This window comes from Kwoniella europaea, chromosome 1, assembly GCF_036810445.1.
Source record: "Kwoniella europaea PYCC6329 chromosome 1, complete sequence".
NCBI lineage: Eukaryota > Fungi > Basidiomycota > Tremellomycetes > Tremellales > Cryptococcaceae > Kwoniella > Kwoniella europaea.
The window spans coordinates 5,728,490-5,750,061 of NC_089487.1; the positions used below are offsets into that span (position 1 = coordinate 5,728,490).

General features: G+C 44.0%; 9 protein-coding genes across 9 annotated transcripts; 4 read left to right on the plus strand and 5 right to left on the minus strand.

The window, feature by feature from the left end:
* Nucleotides 1–58: 58 nt before the first annotated feature.
* Nucleotides 59–2,002, minus strand: V865_002175 (AmmeMemoRadiSam system protein B; the record flags this gene model as incomplete). Its single annotated transcript, XM_066225979.1, has 8 exons — nt 59–244; nt 392–653; nt 779–916; nt 1,016–1,127; nt 1,264–1,376; nt 1,528–1,702; nt 1,884–1,927; nt 1,992–2,002. The coding sequence occupies 8 exons, from the start codon at nt 2,000–2,002 to the stop codon at nt 59–61; spliced, it is 1,041 nt and encodes a 346-aa protein (XP_066082076.1).
* Nucleotides 2,003–2,358: 356 nt separating this feature from the next.
* Nucleotides 2,359–4,421, minus strand: V865_002176 (uncharacterized protein; the record flags this gene model as incomplete). The annotated part of the gene is made up of 6 exons (XM_066225980.1): nt 2,359–2,411; nt 2,508–3,033; nt 3,098–3,556; nt 3,634–4,023; nt 4,090–4,207; nt 4,279–4,421. 6 exons carry the CDS (start codon nt 4,419–4,421, stop codon nt 2,359–2,361), a joined length of 1,689 nt encoding a protein of 562 aa, XP_066082077.1.
* Nucleotides 4,422–4,937: 516 nt separating this feature from the next.
* V865_002177 (pre-mRNA-splicing factor CWC22) lies at nt 4,938–7,869 on the plus strand (the record flags this gene model as incomplete). Its single annotated transcript, XM_066225981.1, has 7 exons — nt 4,938–5,077; nt 5,132–5,558; nt 5,647–5,880; nt 5,991–6,387; nt 6,457–6,692; nt 6,761–6,820; nt 6,874–7,869. 7 exons carry the CDS (start codon nt 4,938–4,940, stop codon nt 7,867–7,869), a joined length of 2,490 nt encoding a protein of 829 aa, XP_066082078.1.
* Nucleotides 7,870–8,255: 386 nt separating this feature from the next.
* Nucleotides 8,256–11,264, minus strand: V865_002178 (uncharacterized protein; the record flags this gene model as incomplete). The annotated part of the gene is made up of 16 exons (XM_066225982.1): nt 8,256–8,383; nt 8,486–8,729; nt 8,803–8,834; nt 8,896–8,991; nt 9,082–9,212; nt 9,297–9,307; nt 9,370–9,442; nt 9,509–9,649; nt 9,707–9,935; nt 10,037–10,110; nt 10,177–10,319; nt 10,429–10,549; nt 10,608–10,673; nt 10,745–11,010; nt 11,083–11,168; nt 11,237–11,264. The coding sequence occupies 16 exons, from the start codon at nt 11,262–11,264 to the stop codon at nt 8,256–8,258; spliced, it is 1,869 nt and encodes a 622-aa protein (XP_066082079.1).
* A 707-nt stretch (nt 11,265–11,971) lies between these two features.
* On the plus strand, nt 11,972–13,575 carry V865_002179 (uncharacterized protein; the record flags this gene model as incomplete). Its single annotated transcript, XM_066225983.1, has 2 exons — nt 11,972–12,929; nt 13,049–13,575. The coding sequence occupies 2 exons, from the start codon at nt 11,972–11,974 to the stop codon at nt 13,573–13,575; spliced, it is 1,485 nt and encodes a 494-aa protein (XP_066082080.1).
* Nucleotides 13,576–13,899: 324 nt separating this feature from the next.
* Nucleotides 13,900–15,291, plus strand: V865_002180 (uncharacterized protein; the record flags this gene model as incomplete). The annotated part of the gene is made up of 4 exons (XM_066225984.1): nt 13,900–14,434; nt 14,526–14,618; nt 14,746–15,185; nt 15,250–15,291. The coding sequence occupies 4 exons, from the start codon at nt 13,900–13,902 to the stop codon at nt 15,289–15,291; spliced, it is 1,110 nt and encodes a 369-aa protein (XP_066082081.1).
* A 229-nt stretch (nt 15,292–15,520) lies between these two features.
* On the minus strand, nt 15,521–16,294 carry V865_002181 (uncharacterized protein; the record flags this gene model as incomplete). Its single annotated transcript, XM_066225985.1, has 6 exons — nt 15,521–15,711; nt 15,810–15,839; nt 15,905–15,945; nt 16,015–16,085; nt 16,149–16,178; nt 16,235–16,294. The coding sequence occupies 6 exons, from the start codon at nt 16,292–16,294 to the stop codon at nt 15,521–15,523; spliced, it is 423 nt and encodes a 140-aa protein (XP_066082082.1).
* A 440-nt stretch (nt 16,295–16,734) lies between these two features.
* Nucleotides 16,735–20,046, plus strand: V865_002182 (uncharacterized protein; the record flags this gene model as incomplete). Its single annotated transcript, XM_066225986.1, has 13 exons — nt 16,735–16,830; nt 16,897–17,260; nt 17,325–17,343; nt 17,394–17,615; nt 17,681–17,905; nt 17,979–18,075; nt 18,149–18,341; nt 18,409–18,421; nt 18,509–18,758; nt 18,821–18,999; nt 19,058–19,212; nt 19,282–19,633; nt 19,800–20,046. The coding sequence occupies 13 exons, from the start codon at nt 16,735–16,737 to the stop codon at nt 20,044–20,046; spliced, it is 2,412 nt and encodes an 803-aa protein (XP_066082083.1).
* A 191-nt stretch (nt 20,047–20,237) lies between these two features.
* On the minus strand, nt 20,238–21,381 carry V865_002183 (uncharacterized protein; the record flags this gene model as incomplete). The annotated part of the gene is made up of 8 exons (XM_066225987.1): nt 20,238–20,341; nt 20,472–20,655; nt 20,729–20,806; nt 20,875–20,951; nt 21,021–21,054; nt 21,121–21,129; nt 21,200–21,264; nt 21,330–21,381. 8 exons carry the CDS (start codon nt 21,379–21,381, stop codon nt 20,238–20,240), a joined length of 603 nt encoding a protein of 200 aa, XP_066082084.1.
* Between the last annotated feature and the right edge of the window lie 191 nt (nt 21,382–21,572).

The following is a 21,572-nucleotide window of genomic DNA, read 5'->3' on the forward strand; positions in this document are numbered from 1 at the left end:
ATCATGTATCTCAAATCCCCTCTTCTCTCCCTTACGTTTCAGTAATATAGCATTTCACTCAATGAGGTACCCTCAATACCCCACTAACGTAACTAACACTACTATCCTTGCCATCAAAACATTTACTACTTTGTTCGTACCTCACAAAGGTAAATACAGGTTTCGCGGAATCGGGTTTGGTCAGGTAGATATGTTGGATCAAGTGAAGTAAGACTGTTATTGGATTTCTACCGCAGATTGTGTTCTATGATATTGCAGTGTCAGCTGAATCTTCTTCGACTGTATGTGATCAAGACGATCAACGCCACACTGATATCTATCTCATCCCAACTTCTACTCGTTCTATGGTATCTAAAGAACCACACAGTCCTATCATGTATGACCAACTCACCTTGGTCCTATCCAAATACGCTTCCCATTTCTCCACGGCCCCTTCCTCGGCAGGATGTCTAAGTAGATCCATACCTTCATGATCCATATATTGTATAGATTTCCAAATCGGGACATTCGGGTCATTATGAGAGGAAGTGAATCTCTTGATCAAATCGGGAGGTTCGAAGGATGCAGGGAGGGTTTCATGAGGGACTGGTGGGACTGGATTGGGGGGTGGGGGAGCATGAGGGTAATATGGTGTACAAGAGAATCTCGAGCCCCTAAAATATATTGAAAGATAATCAACCTCCCATCCGACCTCGGAATCATTGGGGAGGAAGGAGGAATGTATAGTAGAATTGGTGATTGTGTGGTGATTCTGTGAATTGGGGTCTATAGGACTCACCAATGACAGAAATCAGATGAAATGATAAAGAACGTATCCTCATCTTTCCAATATTTAGCTAGGACTTTACTCAATTCGTCTAAAGTTTCAGATTTCGGATGTCCAACTAAGATGGGAACCAAGCTAAGATCCTTTTTACTGAACGAAAGCAAAGATATCATATCATATTGCATCAGTAAGCCTTTCTTCAAGTAAGATGATGATGATGATGATGATGAGGATTGAAATAAGACCTACTCTTTAAAGACATGTCGGATGTATGGTAAATGCATCTCCAAACTATGTTCATCTTCATCTACAGATGATTTCATCGTTGAGAATATACCAGCTGACTTCAATTCTTCGATTGCTATATGATTTCCCAAATAACATGACATCAGCTCTCGAAATCATGCTATCATCGACATCTGTGTTGACCTTTGCGGTGGCCTGTCCGAAGAGTAGCGTAACACAGAAGTTAGGATTAAAATGGTATTTTCACTAACTCTTGAGGTCCAAATTGATATCCCCAACGGGAGTTTCATAAACTTTGAAATTGGATAAAGCTACTCCTGGGATATAGGCATGATGCGACGGACCAAGGAGGAACACTCGTTTACTATGTGAATTCCCATTATATCAGCAAAACCCTTATTTTAAGAAGCAGGTATATGTCAAGGATCTACAATCTCTTCATGGTCTCCCTTCGTATCGCCTCTTTTCCTATTGCGATCTTGCTCCTTGTCAAGTCAGCAAAAAGACCCACTCACATCTTATCAACAGGAATACTCGCATATGCCCAGGCGGCAGTCGGTCCACTATAACTATACCCGGCATGAGGAGCTATAATCGCTTTTGAATCTAATACAGGTGGATCATACTCCAGTTCCGGGATAGGATGGACTTTAGATAAATTGCTGGAAAGTTGTTCACGAAGTTGTAATTCTATGATCAAAGAAAACACATGGTGGGCGTATCAGTATCTGACCATCTCATGGTCTGGTATATATGTGGTTCGCCTCCTGATTGATGATGTGGTAGTCCAATAGTTGTTCCTGCTCTCCATGACTTGATAGGTTGCAGAAACCACCGACCCAAGTACAGATATAAATATGCTCTTGCTCACCTGAAGCGCTGTACCAACTCCCAGCGTGGGTCGCTTCCCTTGCGCTATTAATAAGGAGAGGGAGAGTTCAACGATGTATACTATACTCATACTGGCAGGACAGCTCACCTGGCTGGCATATTTGTCTGTTGATCCGGGGCTGTGTATCGATGCACTACGAGTAATCGTAAAAGTGAAAAGGTAGGTTGTGATATCTTATCTACGTACGGTTGCGTTCCTCATCCCTTCTCGTTTCTCATCACAGTCAAGTGTGGGGTCTCCAATGGATGACGCACTTTGGTAATTCCTCGTACTCGTACAGACTGTTACACAGACATGCACAATGGATTCACGTATCACACCATATCATATCATAACGTCATGCATGAAATACTCGTTTGAACATCGGTATAAACAATGAGGTGAATATAGATATATATACATATTTTTCAATCAGTCGTGAATGAATGTCCATGTTCTTCTGCCATTCTTATCATTATGTCTGACCAGATCCCCATTTGACCAAGTCCGTCACCGCAAAAGCGAGATCTGCAATGAATTACATGATACACACATCAGTCTCCATCTCCCTTAAACAGGAAAAGAAAATCAAGGGTTGGTGTCGAAGGAGGGTGTCAAACTCACTGTCAGCTTCAGAGGTAGTCTTAGCCTCCGCATAAACCCTAACGCAGTCCTCCGTTCCAGATGGTCTTACGAACGATCTTCCCATATCATACTTCTTCATGGCCTCTTCAATCTTCTCTTGTAGTCCTTGAGGATACTGTAGTTTCCTTTCCGCATCGGTCGCGACGAAAATGGATCTATCAGGAACTTCAACTTTAACCAATCTGTTTGGTAAATCTTCATATCCAGCATCCCACTCAGGTGCACCCCAACCTCTATGAGCCAAAACAGCTTCGACCAATAACATATCCGACAAAGCATCTCCAACAGCCTGGTTGATCAATTCGCTGAATGCTAATAGGTTTTTAATCGCATTGGCAGAATCGGGTGATTGGGGTGAAGCACTCTTGAGAGCTTTGATAGCGTGATCTGCGAAAAGGACTGTACCGTGTCCGTTGGCTTCGAAATATACCCCAATGTCATATCGCTGAGCAGCGTGATGTAAGTGCTTGACACCAGTTGGTACGCAAGTAACAGGGATATTTCGCTACGATTTCCCCAGAAAGTCAGCTTGTTGGAATGGTTACCTGTCTCGTTCCAGCTGAACTTACACTTGTAAGGTATTTGGTTGAACTTCCATTAGCATACGCAGTCTGAACGACTCCAACTTGTAAATTGTGTTCTTCATCCAATTTTGCTTTGACCACTAAATCACCTAGGAACATAGCCACCATGACTGCGATCTTGTCGCCATCCAACAGTCTGAAGGTACCCTTTGTCTCGTGGAGATAATAAAATACGATCCTATCTGCATCTCCATCGAACGAGCAGGCTCGAGTACCAGCTTTAGAGAGGACATTGGAAGATTGGATGGAAGGTGGTAACGCCTGTTTGGTCTTGACGAAATCTGCTCCGCATAAATGATTCAACGCTCCCTTTTCCGATGTTGAGGTGTTGAGTGGATGAACGGGTAATATGTCGCCTGAGGTGGATATGAACTCTTGCAAGGCTATGGCTCCTACACCGTTCGCACAGTCTACGTATAATGGTGAGAGGGGACCTCGGTTACCCTAATATGACCATGTAAGTTAGCTTACTATCATACAACATGATAAACGTCAGTCAAAGCAAAGCTAATGGCACTTACAATCAACGTCTTGAAAGCGCTAGCCATCTTCTGATTATATCCCTCCTTTGTTGGCTTTCCATACTCTCCAGTTTTATCATTCGTAGCCTTCGTCACATAATGAAGTATCGGTGTAGTCGTTATACCAAGGTTCACGGTCTTCACGGATTCTCCAAATACCTCGAAACCTTTCTCCAACGCTTTGATCAATTCAGGTCCAGAAGGTCTAGTATCGTATGCGTAAACTATATTCGCAGGTTGATGTAAGTCTACTCGTAAGTGAGTAGCCAAGGTGGTGAATGTCGATATGAGTGATTCGGTGGTTGGGCAGTTGGATAATGCAGTTGCGTGTGATTCCCAAGTTGGGTCTAACATTTCTCCGGAGGGGTCGACGAGTTTTACACCGTTATCCTATGCATATATCAAGTATAGTCAGCTACACTTCGTACGGTCGGAGATCTGGATTGGATAGCTCACAGGTTCGGGATTATGGGAAGCAGTGACCATCACTCCTATGGTAGCTCCCTCAAGTCGCTTCGAACGGAGGACAGCTAAGAGTCCTACTCGGAATAAAACCGAAGGGAGCTTGGTAGCGCTAAGATGGACGATGAATCAGCTTCACACATTACCAGACGGAAGGGGCAGCGAGAGAAAGCTAAATCTCACAGTGTTCGGAACCCTGCTGTCCCATATGTATAGTTGACATGCTCAGGTTTAGGGTACTCGTTCGCTCCTTCTGCAATTGAGTTGAGCAACAGGGCGTGCTCATGAGCTGCTTTTGTAGGTGATTTGCTAGGTGATGAGGACATTTTGGTATATGACTGTATGTCGTCTTTTGGAAGATAATTGGTGAAAGTTAATTCTTGTTGATTTTGAACAGGAAGAAGAGAAGAAGAAGGAATGAGAGTCAATTGAGAACAATAGCCAGTATAAGTGTTCCAGTCAAACGAAATGTCCACAAGTAAGCATCAAGGACGTCATGCCGTACAGCAGTTACGTAGATTCCGACGACGGTCATGGACTTCGCCACTCGATACATCTGGTCCCGCTTGTCATTTTTTGAAAAGAAAGCCACATGTCTACCACTCCGGCTGAGGGATCCTTGTTTGAATTACCCATTTAGCGCCGAGCTGTGTTGAGCGAGTTTGCCGTCCTTCTGTGCTTCTGGGTTCAACTCGAACGAGCATTGCTTGATCAAACACCAGTCTTCCATCTTCACACCATAGAGACACTTCGCAGGGTTACAAAGCTGCAAGGAAGATCAAACGGTGCTTCTGCTCCTCAGAACAGATACTATACAACAGAACCTCGAAAAGTCCTACAACATGCCTCGTTCCCCCTCACCATCTCGCTCCCCTTCTCCTTCCCGCTCTCGTTCACCTCCTCGTTCATACACCGGATCTGTCTCACCACCTGGAAAGAGAAGTATAACATCAGACGATGTACCAATATCAAAAAGGAAAAGGTGAGCTTCCATGTAGCTTTTGACGGCTAGTCAACAAGCTGACAATCTCTGTAGATCCCCTTCACCTAACCCCCGAGACCGTTCCGCTTCCCCACCCACCCGTCGTCGTCGGAATTCCGTTTCTCCGCCACCTCCTGGTGTAAGGGGTCCTAATGATATTGATGCACCTAAAGTGATGGATATAGATCCAAATAGGAGGAGGGCGAGAGAAGCAGCAATGTTAGAACAATCAATTCAATCCGAATTGACCAAATCTAACGGGAATGGTGTAGTAGCTGTGAATGGTGGAAGTGGAAGAGCAGACGAGGTTGCCAAAGCGGAATTCGCCAAATTGATAGGATCCAGATCGGGTGGTGCTTATATCCCACCGGCGAAACTAAGAGCAATGCAAGCTGAAGCTGCGAAAGATAAGACTTCGACTGAGTTTCAGAGATTATCTTGGGATGCGTTGAAGAAGAGTATAAATGGTATGATCAACAAGGTAAGTAGATCAAGGCATCTTTCTCACATCTCCATCAATCTTGTCACTCTCATTTCCTTGGTGCAATCTGTACTAACTGTGACGACAGGTGAACGTCTCAAACATCAAGCATGTCGTACCGGAGTTATTCGGTGAAAATCTAATTAGAGGAAAAGGTTTATTCGCAAGATCAATCATGCGTGCTCAAGCTTCCTCGTTACCATTCACCCCCGTCTTCGCAGCTTTGGTAGCTATCGTTAATACGAAATTACCTCAAGTTGGTGAATTGGTTTTGATCAGGTTGATAAGTCAATTTAGGAGGGCTTATAAGAGGAACGACAAGGTGAGTCTCACATTTCTTCCTGATTCCTCATCGCTGCCACCCTTTTCACTTTGCATGCACTCTGCCATTGTATTTGAAGTGAGATTGAATTATTGCTGACTCCCATATAGACCGTCTGTCACGCCACATCAACATTCATCGCTCATCTTTGTAATCAATACGTCGCCCATGAGATTGTCGCCCTGCAAATCCTGTTACTCTGTCTAGATAGACCTACGGACGATTCGATCGAAGTGGCAGTAGGGTTCATGCGGGAAGTCGGATTGTTCTTGTCTGAAAATTCACCAAAGGCAAACAACACTGTATTCGAAAGATTCAGAGCGGTCTTACATGAAGGTGCTATCAGCAAACGATGTCAATATATGATTGAAGTTTTGTTCCAAGTTAGAAAAGATAAATATAAAGATAATCCATCTATACCCGAGGGATTGGATCTGGTGGAAGAGGAAGAACAGATCACGCATAGAGTGACGTTGGATGACGAGCTGCAAGTTCAAGAATCGCTTAGTGAGTTATTCTTCATATTGTGTGATTTAGTCTATGTTGAAATGGATGCTGATACGTTCGGTCATGCAGACTTATTCAAAGTCGATCCTAACTACCTCGAAAATGAAAAACGATATGAAGAAATCAAGAAAGAGATCCTTGGTGATTCAGATGATGAGTCGGGTTCGGAATCCGGTTCATACGATTCTGAATCGGATGATGATGAAGATGAAGATGTGGCACCCGAGAAAGCTGGTATTGCGGATATGACTGAGACGAACTTGATCAATTTGAGAAGAACTATCTATCTGACCATTATGAACTCGGTGAGTAGTAGACTATTGCTCACTCTTCTGTTTCTCTATTGGTATCATGTGCTGACTCTAGGCTCTAGCTCAACTTCGAGGAAGCCGTCCACAAGTTGATGAAGATCAATATCCCCGAAGGCAGGGAGGTAAGCTGATTTTTCTTTCCACAGGGAACATATAGCTGACGTTGTTTTGGTAGATGGTCTTATGCGAGATGATAGTCGAATGTTGTTCTCAAGAACGATCCTATTCAAACTTCTATGGCCTCATCGGAGAAAGATTCTGTAAACTCAACAGAGTCTGGACTGACAATTTCCAAGAATCTTTTGCTAAATATTACGATACGATTCATCGATATGAGACCAACAAATTACGAAATATCGGACGACTTTTTGGTCATCTCCTTGCATCCGATGCTATCTCATGGGGAGTATTGAGTGTAGTTCATATGAACGAAGAAGAGACTACATCAAGTTCTAGAATTTTCATCAAGATTTTGATGCAAGAAATGGTGGAGGAGATGGGATTAAACAAATTAGTTGAAAGGTTCAAGATACCCGATCTCAAACAGGCTTTCAATGGAATGTTCCCTATGGATAATCCCAAGAATACTCGATTCTCCATTAATTACTTCACTTCGATCGGTTTAGGAAAAGTAACGGAGGAAATGAGGACTTATCTCGCCAATGCACCGAAATTGCTGGCTGCTCAACAAGCTGCTATGTTGGCTGATGCTTCTTCATCTTCGGACTCCGATTCGAGTTCTGACTCGGATTCAGATACTACCTCGTCGTCTGATTCGGACAGCGATAGTGATTCCGATAGTGATGATTCGAGACCGAGGAGAAGGAGAAGATATAGTTCAGATTCAAAGTCAAGATCACCACCAGCTAGACGCAGGAGATATTCATCGGATTCTAGGTCTAGATCACCACCACCAAGAAGAAGGGATAGTCCATCTAGATCACCAGTTAGAAGAAGAAGGTATTCAGATGAGAGTGATTCGCGTTCGCCACCACCTAGAAGAAGATATACACCTTCGCCTTCTAGGAGCCGATCACCACCTAGACGAAAAAGGGATAGTGTCAGTCCCAGTCCGCCACCTAGAAGAAGGAATGATTCGCCTCGACGAAGGAATTCACCGCCACCTAGGAGAAGGAGAGATAGTTCGACTCCACCTAGAAGGAGTAAATGAGTGGGAAGAGGAGCAGGATCGAAGTATCGTGAAGAAGAGGAATGTGGAGGGAGTGTATGAACACTCGACAGAAGTATTTCGTGTTATCGAGTTGTGTCGATTTAACGATGTGTGCTTGACTGCGACCAAATTGGGGGAACGATTGTGGATGACAGTGTCATATTGTTGAGAGAAGCTAAAAATCGAATTAATAGCAATTCATCTATTCTACAAATACTTTGTATGATTATATATGGTATGATAAGAATGCATACAATCAATATAAATACTACTCTGTCATTACTACTTAGTTGGATATTCCACTGTTAGGTCAGATCCCCGAATGCAATGTTATGTAGCAACACGCAAGGTCCCCAAAAAATGACTATGTACCATGCTATACTCGTTTACAATTTCGCTCTTATTGTATTGACTTCAGATGGTTCAGTAGATTTATCAAGCCTTCTCTTCTCCCATTCTTTCTGCAATAACACTTTCAGGTCTTTCTTCAATATCTTCCCATTAACATTCTTAGCTATTATCGCGAATCAAAGCAAGTCCGATTCAATCAGCGAAGGTTGAACTGACATCTGAAGGAAATATGAGATCTGAGCGAGATGCCAAAAGTAATACTCACGTAATGGACCATCATAAATCATGATCATCTCAGGAATAGCATACCTAGCCAACACCCCTCTAGACTTTATATCACTCAATACCCGTCGCTCGTCGATTTTCCTCGTACCACTCCCAAATGACGGGCGTAAGGTGACGATTGCACCGACGACTTCACCTAGCCTATTGTGAGGGAGTGGTACGGCCGCTACTTCCGATATGTACGGGAGAGAGTAAATGGCATTCTCAACTTCTGATGAGGTGATCTAAACGTATCATCAAACACGCAAGTATTGTTAATGTTCTGTTTAATGTGACAAACATCATGATCACACTCACATTCTCTCCTCCACGTATTATCACATCTTTCACTTTATGAAGAATTTCACCATCAGTATATAGGTTCTTTACAAGTGATTAGAGTGGACTCACATCGATCTTTGATGTACAAGAAGCCTTCATCATCTATGTAACCAATATCACCGGTATCCAGCCATCCATCTTCATCTATAGCTTTACGTGTCGCAACTTTGCGAAGAAAGGACATTTGAGATCAGCGACGGAAACCTCCTCCACGATGACACATGCGTTGTCTGTAAATGTGTATTGGCTGCTTACCTTCATCTCCTAAATAGCATTTCATGACCTGTGGACCATTCACAAATAGTAGGCCTATCTGACCATTGGGCAAAGATCTCCTCGTGACAGGATCAACTATCTTCAGATCACATATCGGTACAGGTGGACCTCTACATCGATCGTTGTCAGCTATCTCAGTCGTCACCACCATACACAGGGTGCATCACCAAGTGAATATGACTGTTGACGCTCACGTGCTATCAGGCTAACACAATAACCAGCATCAGCTGCAAATCAAAAATGTGATTAACCCAGCTGATCACTCACTCTATCCATATAATCTGGCCCAGCTACTGAACACACATAAGCATTGGTCTCAGTCAATCCGTATCCCTGCACTCTATAAATGAGACAAACCATATATTATCAGCTACATTCGTGGCAAGATCCAACTTGATTAGCTCACAATCCCGCTTTGGGCCATTTCGTTTTCACTTCTTTAGGCATATGTGAACTCGGAGGTGCACCGCCATAGAAAACAGTATCGAACGTCTGATTGGCCGGTAGCGATGGCGATTGAAGAATGGATGAAACAACCGCTGGGACGCTACAACAACCAAGTCAGCCTCGTGGTCCAGTTAGGAAGAATACGTCCTTGACCTACCCTCCTATGACTCTGACATTTTCTTCGACGATGAGACGAACTGCCTCGTCAGTGTTCCACCGCCTCATCATGATTACTCTTGATCCAGCAAAGAAAGCCCTCATCAACCATGATAAGCATCCTGTAACGTGGAATAAGGGTATGGCAAGAAGGAGGGTACGCTGGGGATCTGTTGCTTTCGGAAGGGGAGGTATAGGTAGTCCTGCTCGTAATGCAGCTCTGGCGGGAGCTATACAAGAGCACCAGAAGCTTGTGTAAGCTTGTGTAAGCATGTTGATTATCTTGGAGCTAGAGTTCAGCAGCCACAGACCAGAGGCATATCGCACTTACCGACCATCCCTGACCATAGATTCGACAGAGCCATCCTCTGTGTACTCAGTACCGCTTTTGGAAAACCACTTGTCCTATACAGTGCCATCAGTGATTTTGCTCACATGTTCGCTCAAGCTCTTAAGGTGCATATGACGTACCCCGAAGAGAAGAATATGACAGCATCACTTTCCGGAGTCAGTTCTTCCAATCCATCCCCGCGTAGTATCGAGTGAACGTCCGTAGGGGTATCGAATATGTCTATTAATGTCGGGAGATAGGAAGATTCGACCCAGCAGAACATCTAAATCGGTCTTATCAGTATTGTGGATGCTCTATGTCGCATGTGTGATTGACATCATAACGTTGGCCGACGTTCGAGGAGTTGATCGGGAACAGATTGATCGACTTACATCAGGTAAATTAGTCTCTCGCACATATCGATAAGGTCCCAGTATTTCTGCTCTTTCTTCATCCAATAGGACAAGTGATGGCGTAGTCATACGTATAGACCATATAAGCTGTTCTCGAGGTCTAAGTTATACTGTCAGAGATTTGAGAGACTTGTCGTATGAAATACACTTGTACTCACAACCAGGCATTTAAGAAGATTGCGACACCACCGATCAGATGGGTAGCTACGTAAGATACAATAAACCTATCAAAGCTTGATCATCAGTGGATCTGGATACGTTGGAGTCAACCCGCATCGCTGCCCATCCTACTCACCCCGTACAGTTCCTACCGCCAATCATAACCTTACTACCTACTCCTAAACCTCTTTTCCTCATCCAGGCAGCGAGCCTCAAACTCCTTTCCAACACCTGACCGAATGTGACATTCTCTCTGGGATCAGCAGCTTGTGTAGAGGATGATGAGGTATTCTCGTGTGATCTATTACGTCGTTTGGAGACAGGCAGAGGTGAGGATAGGAATTGGCGATCAGAGTATGTATGTAAGGTGTGAAGAAGGAATTGACGGAATGTCGGAGGTAGCTGCATATGGACAACAGACTCAGCCGATACTGAGACGGATTGCAATGCAGATGGATTCGATCAGTCACTGACATGTTTCCATACCCTCACTTTCTTCCCATTCAGCACTTTCTCTTCCATCTCCAATATCGACCCTGGGGAAGTCATAATTCGGTCGCCTGGCAAAGCAGCTCGAAAGATCGGTCATCTCGTTCCGGTATCATCGGAAGAGCGAGTGGAAGCTTACATTCTGCTATACTAGGCTTTCCCACCATGATTGATCTTTAAAGAAGCTGTTCAAGTGGTCGTATCCAAGCAGAAACAGAAACAAAGACATCGAAGAGGTCTTTTCGGAGATTGTGTACTCCTTGGGTGATGTTGATCCGAAATATCGGGTCAAAGGCACGAGTCGATTTGGGGGATAGATATCCACGTGTTTAGCACGTTGCCCGAATAAAGTTGGATGGTGATCATTTGAAACGAGGCAAATGGTCTGTGCGTTTTTCATTAACCATGCAGATCGATCAGAAGGGAGCAGCACAGGGAGGGAGAAGAGCAGAGGGTCACGATGTTGTTTTGACGGTGCTGCTCAGATCACTCGACGAACGATTCCGAATCGGGTTAGCGTTATCACCGTTATCCTGCTTGACAAGACGTTGGCAGATAAACAAGTCACTCTCACTCAACAGAAAAAAAAAGGTATATAAACATCTTCCTCGGCGCCTCTGCTTTCTGATTCATCTTTATATCTCTTCTATCATTTCTCTCCATCACTACTCACATGGAGGTACAAAAGTTCACAGGTCGCTCATTACAAACATACTTCCACTTGATACTCATATTTAATCCTATAGGTAGTATCCTTATCCAATCGACTTCTTGGTATCACCCTCAGAGCTTAAGGTATGTTTCTACTGCTACCAATCTACCGCAATGTCTTCAGTGCTAAACAAGCTACATGTCTGTTTCCAAGGTCAGCGTCATGTGGAGAAAGGACTTGCCGGTGGTCCGTTCCGCCCCTCTCACCAGACCCCCTCAACCGCTGTACCAATTTCAGGCAGATGAATCTTCCTTCTCGGTACCGTTCTTTTCGAGACCGCCATCTGCCACTACGATCAAGGAGATCTCTCCTAACATCATCAAGAAGCCTGAGTTGTCAGGTCAGATCATAACCCAACCGCTTCATCACAGTCTTCCGACAAAACCTTCTCGACGATCTGCTGTCAGGAGACGACGTCCTCCACTCACGCCAAATTTCTCTCATGGTCCGAAACATCGGAATTGCTCCTTCTCGTCTAATCCTCAGCTACTAACGCCTGTATCAGCAACAATCGATCTTCCGACATTCCCTTTTCCGAGCCCATCTCCCGAAATAACAGATCGCCCCTCTAGTTCAAGACATGATAAATCAGAAACACAGCTACCAAGACATTCCAGCTTCAACCAAGGGAGATCTGAATGCGCTAGTGGATCGGTGACCCCATGCGTTCCGCCAACTCCTCCAAGATCGGAATCGCCCACCAGCCTATCGCCTATTCCACCTGGGAGCCTGTGCAAGATGACCACTTTCGACGGAAAGAATCTCGGCCTAGTCTCCACACAGAAGATCGAAAAAGGTACTCTGATACTCAAGGAAGCACCCTTCGCCACGATTCCGGTGGCACATAAAGACGAGGACCTTACCCACCAGCATATCTTTCCGGTATATACCACCTTAAACAAAGCGCAACGCAATCTGTTTCGATCATTACATAGGAGAACCGATGAAAACGCTCATCCGGACGAAATTGTCAACATCGTCGAGATCAATTCAATACCCCTCCAACCAGATTGTAGCTCCGAAGTGAGATTCTTAGGTTTATTCGAAACGATATCAAGACTCAACCATTCGTGTTGTCCTAATGCTGGTTGGACCTGGTACGAAAATGAACAAATGCTCCGTAAGTGGCTCAAACAAGCAAAATCATCCTTCCAAAACGTTATGAACCGAAAGTTGATGTGAGATCTGCTGACAATCCTCCAAACCTATACGCATATACAACCATACCCTCGGGCACAGAAATAACAGTATCCTATATCGACGACATCACATGCCCCACTTCCGAAAGACAACACCAGCTCCTATGGGGACACGGATTCGCATGTCTATGTTCATCATGCACTCGATCCCTTTTCCAGATAGCCAAGTCGGATAAGAATCTGGAAATGTATCATTCAATAAGGAACAAATGGATCAACTTACCTCTAAAACACTTCGCTAAGAGATTGTCAATGGCATTAGCAGATCTAGATCTAGCATTAGACATACTCAAGCAAGAAAAGAAGTATGATGAATTTGGTGAAGTATACGATCAGCTATTTTGGGTGTATGTGGCACACGTAAAAGAAATGGAATCGAAAGATATGGCAAGAAGAGCCTTCAAGCATTATTCCACCATTTGGGGCAGGGACAAAGCGTTGATGCAGACGAAATATGGCGAGTTCTCAGAAGATCCGACGCTGAAAGATGTATGGGGAGTGTTGGGGGTAGAGGTGGAGCAAGCGAAAGTGAAAAAGAAGAAGTTTTATAGTTCCACGCTTCAATAGTATCATGCTTCCATAGTCATCTTGGTTGTATGTTCATATGGTCGGCGAAAATGGAGATGTTGTCATGTATATCTAATGGACAGAACAAATATTTCCAACTATTCTCCGGAAGCACTTGTCTCGCTCTACGCCCTAATTTGTACTCACTGTGTTTTGACAGTGGACGTTGGGAAGACGATACTGTGACACCCAACTCAACACTCATCAGCATCTATTAGTTTGTTTCCATACCCTTTAGTCTCCTGCGTTTGTCCAGCCTTTTTGATTGTATCTAAACTTTCTTTGCTCCATCTACGTCCACGCTACCTCGACGTTCAACTCATGATGCCATACCGCAGTATTCCAGGTGGACAACGAAGATACTCATACCTACTTCCATATTCACGACCCCGTACAAACCATCAGGCCCAAACAACCTCAACCTCAACTTCAACAGTGGTAAGAAAATGGTCAGATCCTGTTCTACTTCCGTATCATATCAAACGATCTTCAACTCAAGGTAACGGGTTGTATTCCAACGCTCCAATCAAAAAAGGATCTCTGATTTTGAAAGAATCACCTTTCCTCGTATTGACATTAGATAAGAACGATGACAATCCTCCTAAACCAGTGTATCATCAAGCTTTCAATGCTCTATCACCCAAAGCCCAAGAAGCTTTCTGGACATTGTACAAAAGAAAGGATGACTATGGAGAAAAGAGCCCAACAATGAATGTGATTAATACCAATTCTATACCCCTTTCGAGCCGAAATGACGGTAAAGCAAGATCAGTAGGATTATTTAGGACGTTATCGAGGGTGAACCATAGCTGTGTACCTAATGCTGGATGGTATTGGTATGAAGAGGATCGACAAATGAGTGAGCTTTGTATATGGGATATCCTTATTCTTCCTTTCGACAAGTGCAGGAGATGAGCTGACGTGAGATGGTGTGTATGAATATGATATAGGATTATACGCATACGACGATATTCCACCGAATGCGCAGATAACCGTATCTTACCTTTCACATATCGACTTGATCCATACATCCAATAACAGACGTAAGATCCTCTTGGATGGATTTGGGTTTCGATGTCAATGTGATTCATGTCAATCAGCTCCATCTCGAACGCTTTATTCCGATTTACGATTGAAAGAATATCAAAAGATCAGAAATGAGTTCATCAGTAAGGATACAAGTCTACGCTCGAGATAAGGATAAAGTGTTGAAAGCTCTCAATAGAGGATTAGAAATACTGAAGATCGAGAAGAAGTTTGATCAGTTGGGTGAAGTATACGAGAAGATCTATGAAGTTCATGCTATTCATGGGGAATATGAATTATCGAAGATTGCTGCGAGTAATGCGATGGATCATTTTAGGATAATTTTAGGTAACAGGAAAGCGAATAGAAGCTGGTTAGCTGAACAGATCGTTGATCCGACGAAATATCCATTGTGGAGTAAATTGAAAAAGCCAAAGAGGATATCGAAAATGGCGGAAAAAGCCAAAAAAGTAAACGAGACAAGTGAACATGGATATTGTTGTTACAACTGTGAACTTCCAGAGCTTGCTGAGGATAGTGAGATGTATGATTTGGATGAAGAAATGAGACTTAAGAGGTCGAAGGTGAGTCAATCGCCTCTACAGTACTCACAACTTGGCTGATCATCGTCTTCTGCTGCGAATCTAGTCTCGAGAATGGGATGAACAGTCATGGGACGGGAGAGATTAGCTGAGACTGACAATCTTCCAGTCAGGTCTTCATGTGTTGGGTGGAAATAGAATTTTGCTTTAACAAAGGATTAGTCAATAAGGATTGTCATATTTTGCAGCGTCATTTCCAAAGTCTATACATAACGAGAATTTTATTACATGCTATGTTCAGGACAGCCGATATAGTCAGTAAGCAACACCCCATGATGATGACCATGGCCATGAAGCGATCACTTACCTATTCATCCTCATGACGAAGTCGCTCTAGCCGCTGCTGCCTGCGCCTGAGCTTCCAATTTATCTTTATTCGCTTCCCTCCATTTCCTTATCTCCGTTTCAGACGCTATTATCCCCTGCATAGCTAATTCTGATCTGGCTTGACGGCGTATCTCGTTTTCAGCTTCTCGAAGGTGTGTTTCGTATTTTAGTAGATGATTATCTGGAAAAGGAACCGAAGTCCAATCAACAATCTTTACATTGGGCTTGCGTCCGGAAGATTGCCAAGTCCGAGGGAAATGCTAACAACAATGCACCTACCTGCTCCTACGACCAGACCAAAGATCGTTGCTACACCACACACTGTTGTGAGCTGACATGCGGATAATTAGACATACACTGGTCGATCAGCTCACCTGAACTAACAAGAAAAGCCTTTAAACCTAACGTCTGACGCCTATCGTGAAATGACTCGTCAGCTATTGATATCGCCCGAGGAACATATTTGATAACGTGGTTGACTCACGCAAAAGGCGGATAAGAATAGTGACCTAAAGCACAAGCTATCGTCCCGTATACTGTCCACCTTGCTGCTCCCTGCCGGATATAGCATTCAGCTCAAGGACATCTGGGGTTTCCTAATGGTCGAGCGTAACTCACCTGCATCCCGCCGGCTAGCTGTATTTCGTACTGTTTCCAAGAAGTATAAGCTGACGATGCGAACAAGTATTGATCATGCAGCTTACCGCTCGTTGCTGGTGTTCTTCTCTCCTCTGCTTTTCCTGTAATGTCGCTGAATGGGGCATGGTAGTGTCCTGTGCTCAAGTGGACGTCCGTTCTCTGCCTTGCGGTCTTATCGATCCACTGTTGTTTCTGCACTAAGATTTAGCCTGGTCCCGAGGAGCAGATGTGTGACTCTGAATTACCCACCGAGTATCCGTCTCGAAGTTACTGGTAGTGTGCGTAATGTTATCTCTCGTAATTCTATTTCGGTCGAAGAGTCTTTCTGTTCACGATCGAAGTTGAATCCCTCGAGTGGAGGTCGGAACCAGATTTACCCCGCATCTTCCCCACATATCCTATTCCACGTCATCACTTGCTATTCTTGTGTTAGACATCGACGAGCGCAGGAGGATGCTGGAGGGATATGGTGAAAAGTTACTTCTATAACCATCATTTCCTCCGTCTTGTTGATCAGATCGGACACTGAAACACAGGGTGAAAACAAGACTCTGGGAGAACAGTCATGAAGCTCTCAAAGATATTCCTCGTAGCGACTACCGTCTTGAGTGGTTTCGTAGCTGCTCAAGCCAACGAGGGTACTGAAACATTCAAATACGAGGTATGTCAACTATAAGCTAGAAGCTGAAACAAGAACGAGATTTGCTGAGCTTACTTTACTTGGTAGTCCGATATAACACGTCTTCGATCATTGGTCATTCACTCGTTATACTCGCATAAAGACGTCTTCCTCCGAGAATTACTCTCAAACGCGAACGATGCCTTGGAGAAACTACGATTGGTCTCTTTAACTGATCGATCAGTCTTATCAGCGGGAGAAGGAAACGTAACTATAGAAGTGATCCCAAACCCAGATGAAAGTCTGTTAGAACCGAAGACGGGAAAGATTTTAATTAGAGATACGGGTATAGGTATGAGTAAGGATGAATTGACGAGAAATCTGGGTACGATAGCTAGGAGTGGTACGAATGAGTTTTTGAAGAAGGCTGAGGAAGGTCAAGGAGTCGATGGGAACCTGATTGGGCAATTTGGTAGGTACATTTGTTTGTTCTGTTGACGGTGGGGTCAGTGGCTGATCAAGTGCTTCGAGTATAGGTCTTGGTTTCTACAGTTGGTGAGCTGAGATATCATTTCGACAGCGTACCAAACTAACAATATATACAGTTTCCTCGTCTCACCAACAGTCAAGGTATCTTCCCTTCCACCGGCTACTTCCTCCAACCCCGATCCAATTCAACACACTTTCGTATCATCATCTACTGGCGACTCATTCGAGGTTTATCCCGATCCAAGGGGAAATACACTTGGTAGAGGAACGGAAATTGTCTTGGAAATAGGTGAAGAAGAAGCAGAGTTCTTATCTGTAGATAAATTGAAGAGCTTGATGTACGTTCAGTCGATCACTGAGAGTAGTATTGTCGCGTCCAGCTGATACTTATATGCTGATGTAGCGAGAAACACTCGACTTTCTCGACTACTTTCCCTATCTATATCAAGGAACGAAAAATAACCAAGGTACCTACTCCACCATCTCAATCTCCTGCTGAAGATGGTGATCCGGATCAATTTGCCGACGACCTTGAGACTGATGAGACTACCCCAAAAGAGGATAGTATCAAAGAGGTTGAAGAAGAGAGTTGGATCAGGGTTAATGATAAAGCACCGATATGGATGAGGTGAGTGATCCTTCAGCTGAAAGATGTTCGGAACTGCCTATTCAGGTCTAAGCTGATTAGTGAGATACCCCAGAGATCCCAAAGAAGTCAGCGATGAGGAGTACAAAGCGTTCTATCAAGCTGTTTCGAAGGATGATCAAGGTGAACCATTAGGCTGGTCACATTTCAAGGTAAGCTATGATTCCCCTCTCTTTGGAACAAATGTCTCTTGAACGACACAGGTAGCTGATTACGTATGTTTAGGGTGATACCGGCTCTGGAGTGTCGTTCAGAGCAATTATGTACATTCCTTCCTCCCTGCCTAAAGATTTCTGGTCGAAGATGACTAGCGGAATCAACAATGTTCGATTGATGGTAAAAAGGGTGTTCATCACTGATGATTTGGGAGAAGAATTCATGCCTAGATGGCTGAGTTATTTGAAGGTCACTGTTGACGGTTAGTGCCGGAAGGGTGGCGGTCGATTGACTGAACGCTGATTGATATCTTGTATTCTGTATGATAGCCGATGACCTTCCGTAAGTTGTCGTATACATCGGTCGTATGACGACTTCGCATTGATCCGTCTAGGATAACTGAAGCTTACATATGCTTGTCCCACACAGCCTGAACGTATCTAGAGAGACTCTGCAGAACAATCGATTCCTCTCTCAACTCCAACGGATTCTTGTCAGAAAGGCCCTCGATTTATTTACCAAAGTCTCAAATGATCAGCCTGAGACGTACAAGGAAATTGCCAAGTTATATGGCAACGCGTTGCGAATAGGATTGATGGAAAGTCCAAAGGATAAATTGAAGATTGCCAAGTTGTTGAGATTTGAGAGTACCAGAAGCAATTATACTACTCTCGAAGAGGTGGGTGACGCATTCGCCATATCACAGCTTTGATGTGACACTGATATGGGAGTTGTCGGTAGTACGTTGAGAACCGAAAGGAAGGTCAAAAGCAGATGTACTATATCGCAGGAGTAGGAGAGACCGCCAAAGATCTAGCTAAATCCCCATTCGTGGAGAAATTGCATGCTAGAGGATACGAGGTCCTGTTGTTGAATTTACCGTCGGATGAACCTATGATGGCGGCTTTGGACCAATTCATGTGAGTCCATCATATGATCAGCTTAAATGACAAATAGCTAATTGTTATATTCACGCAGGGGAATGACCACCCAAGATGTATCCAAGAAAGGACTGAAATTCGGAGACGAAGATGAAGATGAAGCTGAGAAGAAAGAGTTGGAAGCTCAGAAGATCGCTTTCAGACCTTTAATCGAGTGGTTGAAGAAGGACCTAGCTGGGCAGATCAATGATGGTAAGTCATTTCGATTCAATTGATCATTTGGATTGAGACTGTATGGGGGCATTAATCTTTGGGTGATAGTCACCGTTACGAACCGACTTGTCACTTCACCCTGTACGATCATCGTCGATTCGTGGGGATGGTCAGCGAATATGCAGAGAATCATGTCCGCTCAGACTGATTCTCAGGATGATCCAATGTTCAACATGATGAAGAACCTTCCGAAAGTCTTGGAAATCAACCCGAAATCACCACTTATTGAGGGTCTACTGGAGAGAGTACTTGACTTGCCTCAGCCTGATGATAACGATGAGGATGAGGATGGAGATGCAAAGAGGACTAGTGAGGAAGAGGAGGAGTTGAGAGAGACTGTTAGAGTCTTGTTTGACACTAGTTTGGTAAGGAGTGGATTTAGCGTGGCAGATCCTACGACGTAAGTCATCTTACTCTACATTGGCCTGTTGCGCTTCATTTCTTTCTATATTCCGTCCCGTTCGGTCCCGTTCCTCTCTTTCTTCTTGATTTTGAGCACCCGTTCTTTGGCACACTTTGAGCTCGGAACATGATTCACGCTGACTAAATCGTTTCTACTTGTTTAGCTACTTCGAACGAGTCGAAGCCCTTCTACGAAGATCACTGGGCGTATCACTTTCAGCCAAACCCAAGATCCACATCAGACCTGCTCCACCAACCGCTGCAGGACCCATACCAGAGGATGAGGAAGAGGAAGAGCAGAAGATTGAATTTGATCCGAATGATATGCAAGACATGTTGGGTGATCCAAGTCAATGGGCTGATTGGCAGGATATCAAGAAGCAGATGGGAGTTGAACATGATGAGTTATAGTGACGTAGTGCTGACGTAGCGAAACGGTCAAGGGAAGGGAAGGGGTTTGGATTGTCGTTGCAGGATGAAATTGTCTTTCGGATTGAAAGAGGAAAGGTGGAAAAAGTGAATAGGTGAAAAGGTAGAAGTAGACAATTACATTGCTGGTAGATTGCTTGAGTATGCATGAATAAGCCATATTGACAAACTCGTTATATCTGCTCGACGCATAGGGTCCTTAAAGCAGTCGCAGTATTTGTTTTCTCATCTTTGATTAATGATGCCACTTGTTTAAATTTCTCGTTATTTGCATCGCCTAGATGACAAGAATAGAATTAAGGTATCAGCGAAGGATGCAAAAGCTTGTAATGATAATCGAGGAATGGAAAAGAAGCTTTGTTTCACGGCGCTATCATAATGACCCAATCAGATTTAATTAGACATACCTAGTAGTTCGAAGATCATACTCTCGCTAGTAGTCACTTTCGCCCCAGCCAATTCCATCCTCCTCAAAGCTATTGCGATCTCAGGTTTGTTGCAGGATGACACCGCATCTGCGAGTACAAATACCTCTGGCTGGGTGGGTAATTTCAGCAGGTCGAGGGTAGTCTGAAGAACGCAAACGTGAGACTAGATTGAATGCCTATTGTCAATGTCCCCCATCCTCTATCATGGAGAAGATGGATGACATGATGTTATTCACCTCTATACCAGTCACGATGTACGTGTCGAATTGACCTTTATCGATATCATATCTTGTATCATCAGTGATCATTGAGAACTACGACCGTATTCAGGTACTTTAGCCTACACTCAGTCCGAGATTTATGAGGACGATGTATAGCTTACCTTTGTCTTAGGATATGTACCTAAATGTCTCGCGGGGTAAAGTAGATTTGTAATTTCGTATATCGTTGATCCCAGAGCTACAACAGTCACGAAGGTGTGTCATATCAATTTCTCATTAAGTGAATAAGCCAACTGACTGGACCAACCTTTCGGGTTTTGTTCTGTCACCAAAGTGTTGAGCTTGATCACAACTCATCAGCCTCGATGGAACTCCACCGCCAATAGAGTGGTATTAACAGGACTTACTTTCAATATCTACCGATCAAATGAAATCAGCTCATTACCCTTATAACAACAAAGTAGTATGGGTGCTAACAGTACACACCTTGGCAACTTCCATCATCTTACATATTGTGTTCTTCATGTGATCGAACCCATATATCGCTGATCCTATCAAGATTTTATTGACGCCCGTCAGGAAACAGACGTTGCGAGTAAGGGAATGGGATACCGACTGAACCGTTCTTGGACATCACAGATCAGGAGTAATGGTTTCCTGGCCGCCATGGTATACAGTCTTGATATGGCGGTTTGTTATGCTGTCCGAATGGCTCTAACACTAGCTACTCGTAGCTGGATGAGATTGGGTGAGATAGAAGATCTCGAGAGATAAAGAGAGACAACCCAATCTCGGATGAAGACGATAGTTTAAGCGGACCGGTTGGGGACCATTTTAGCCGAGACCGAAACCCGATAGG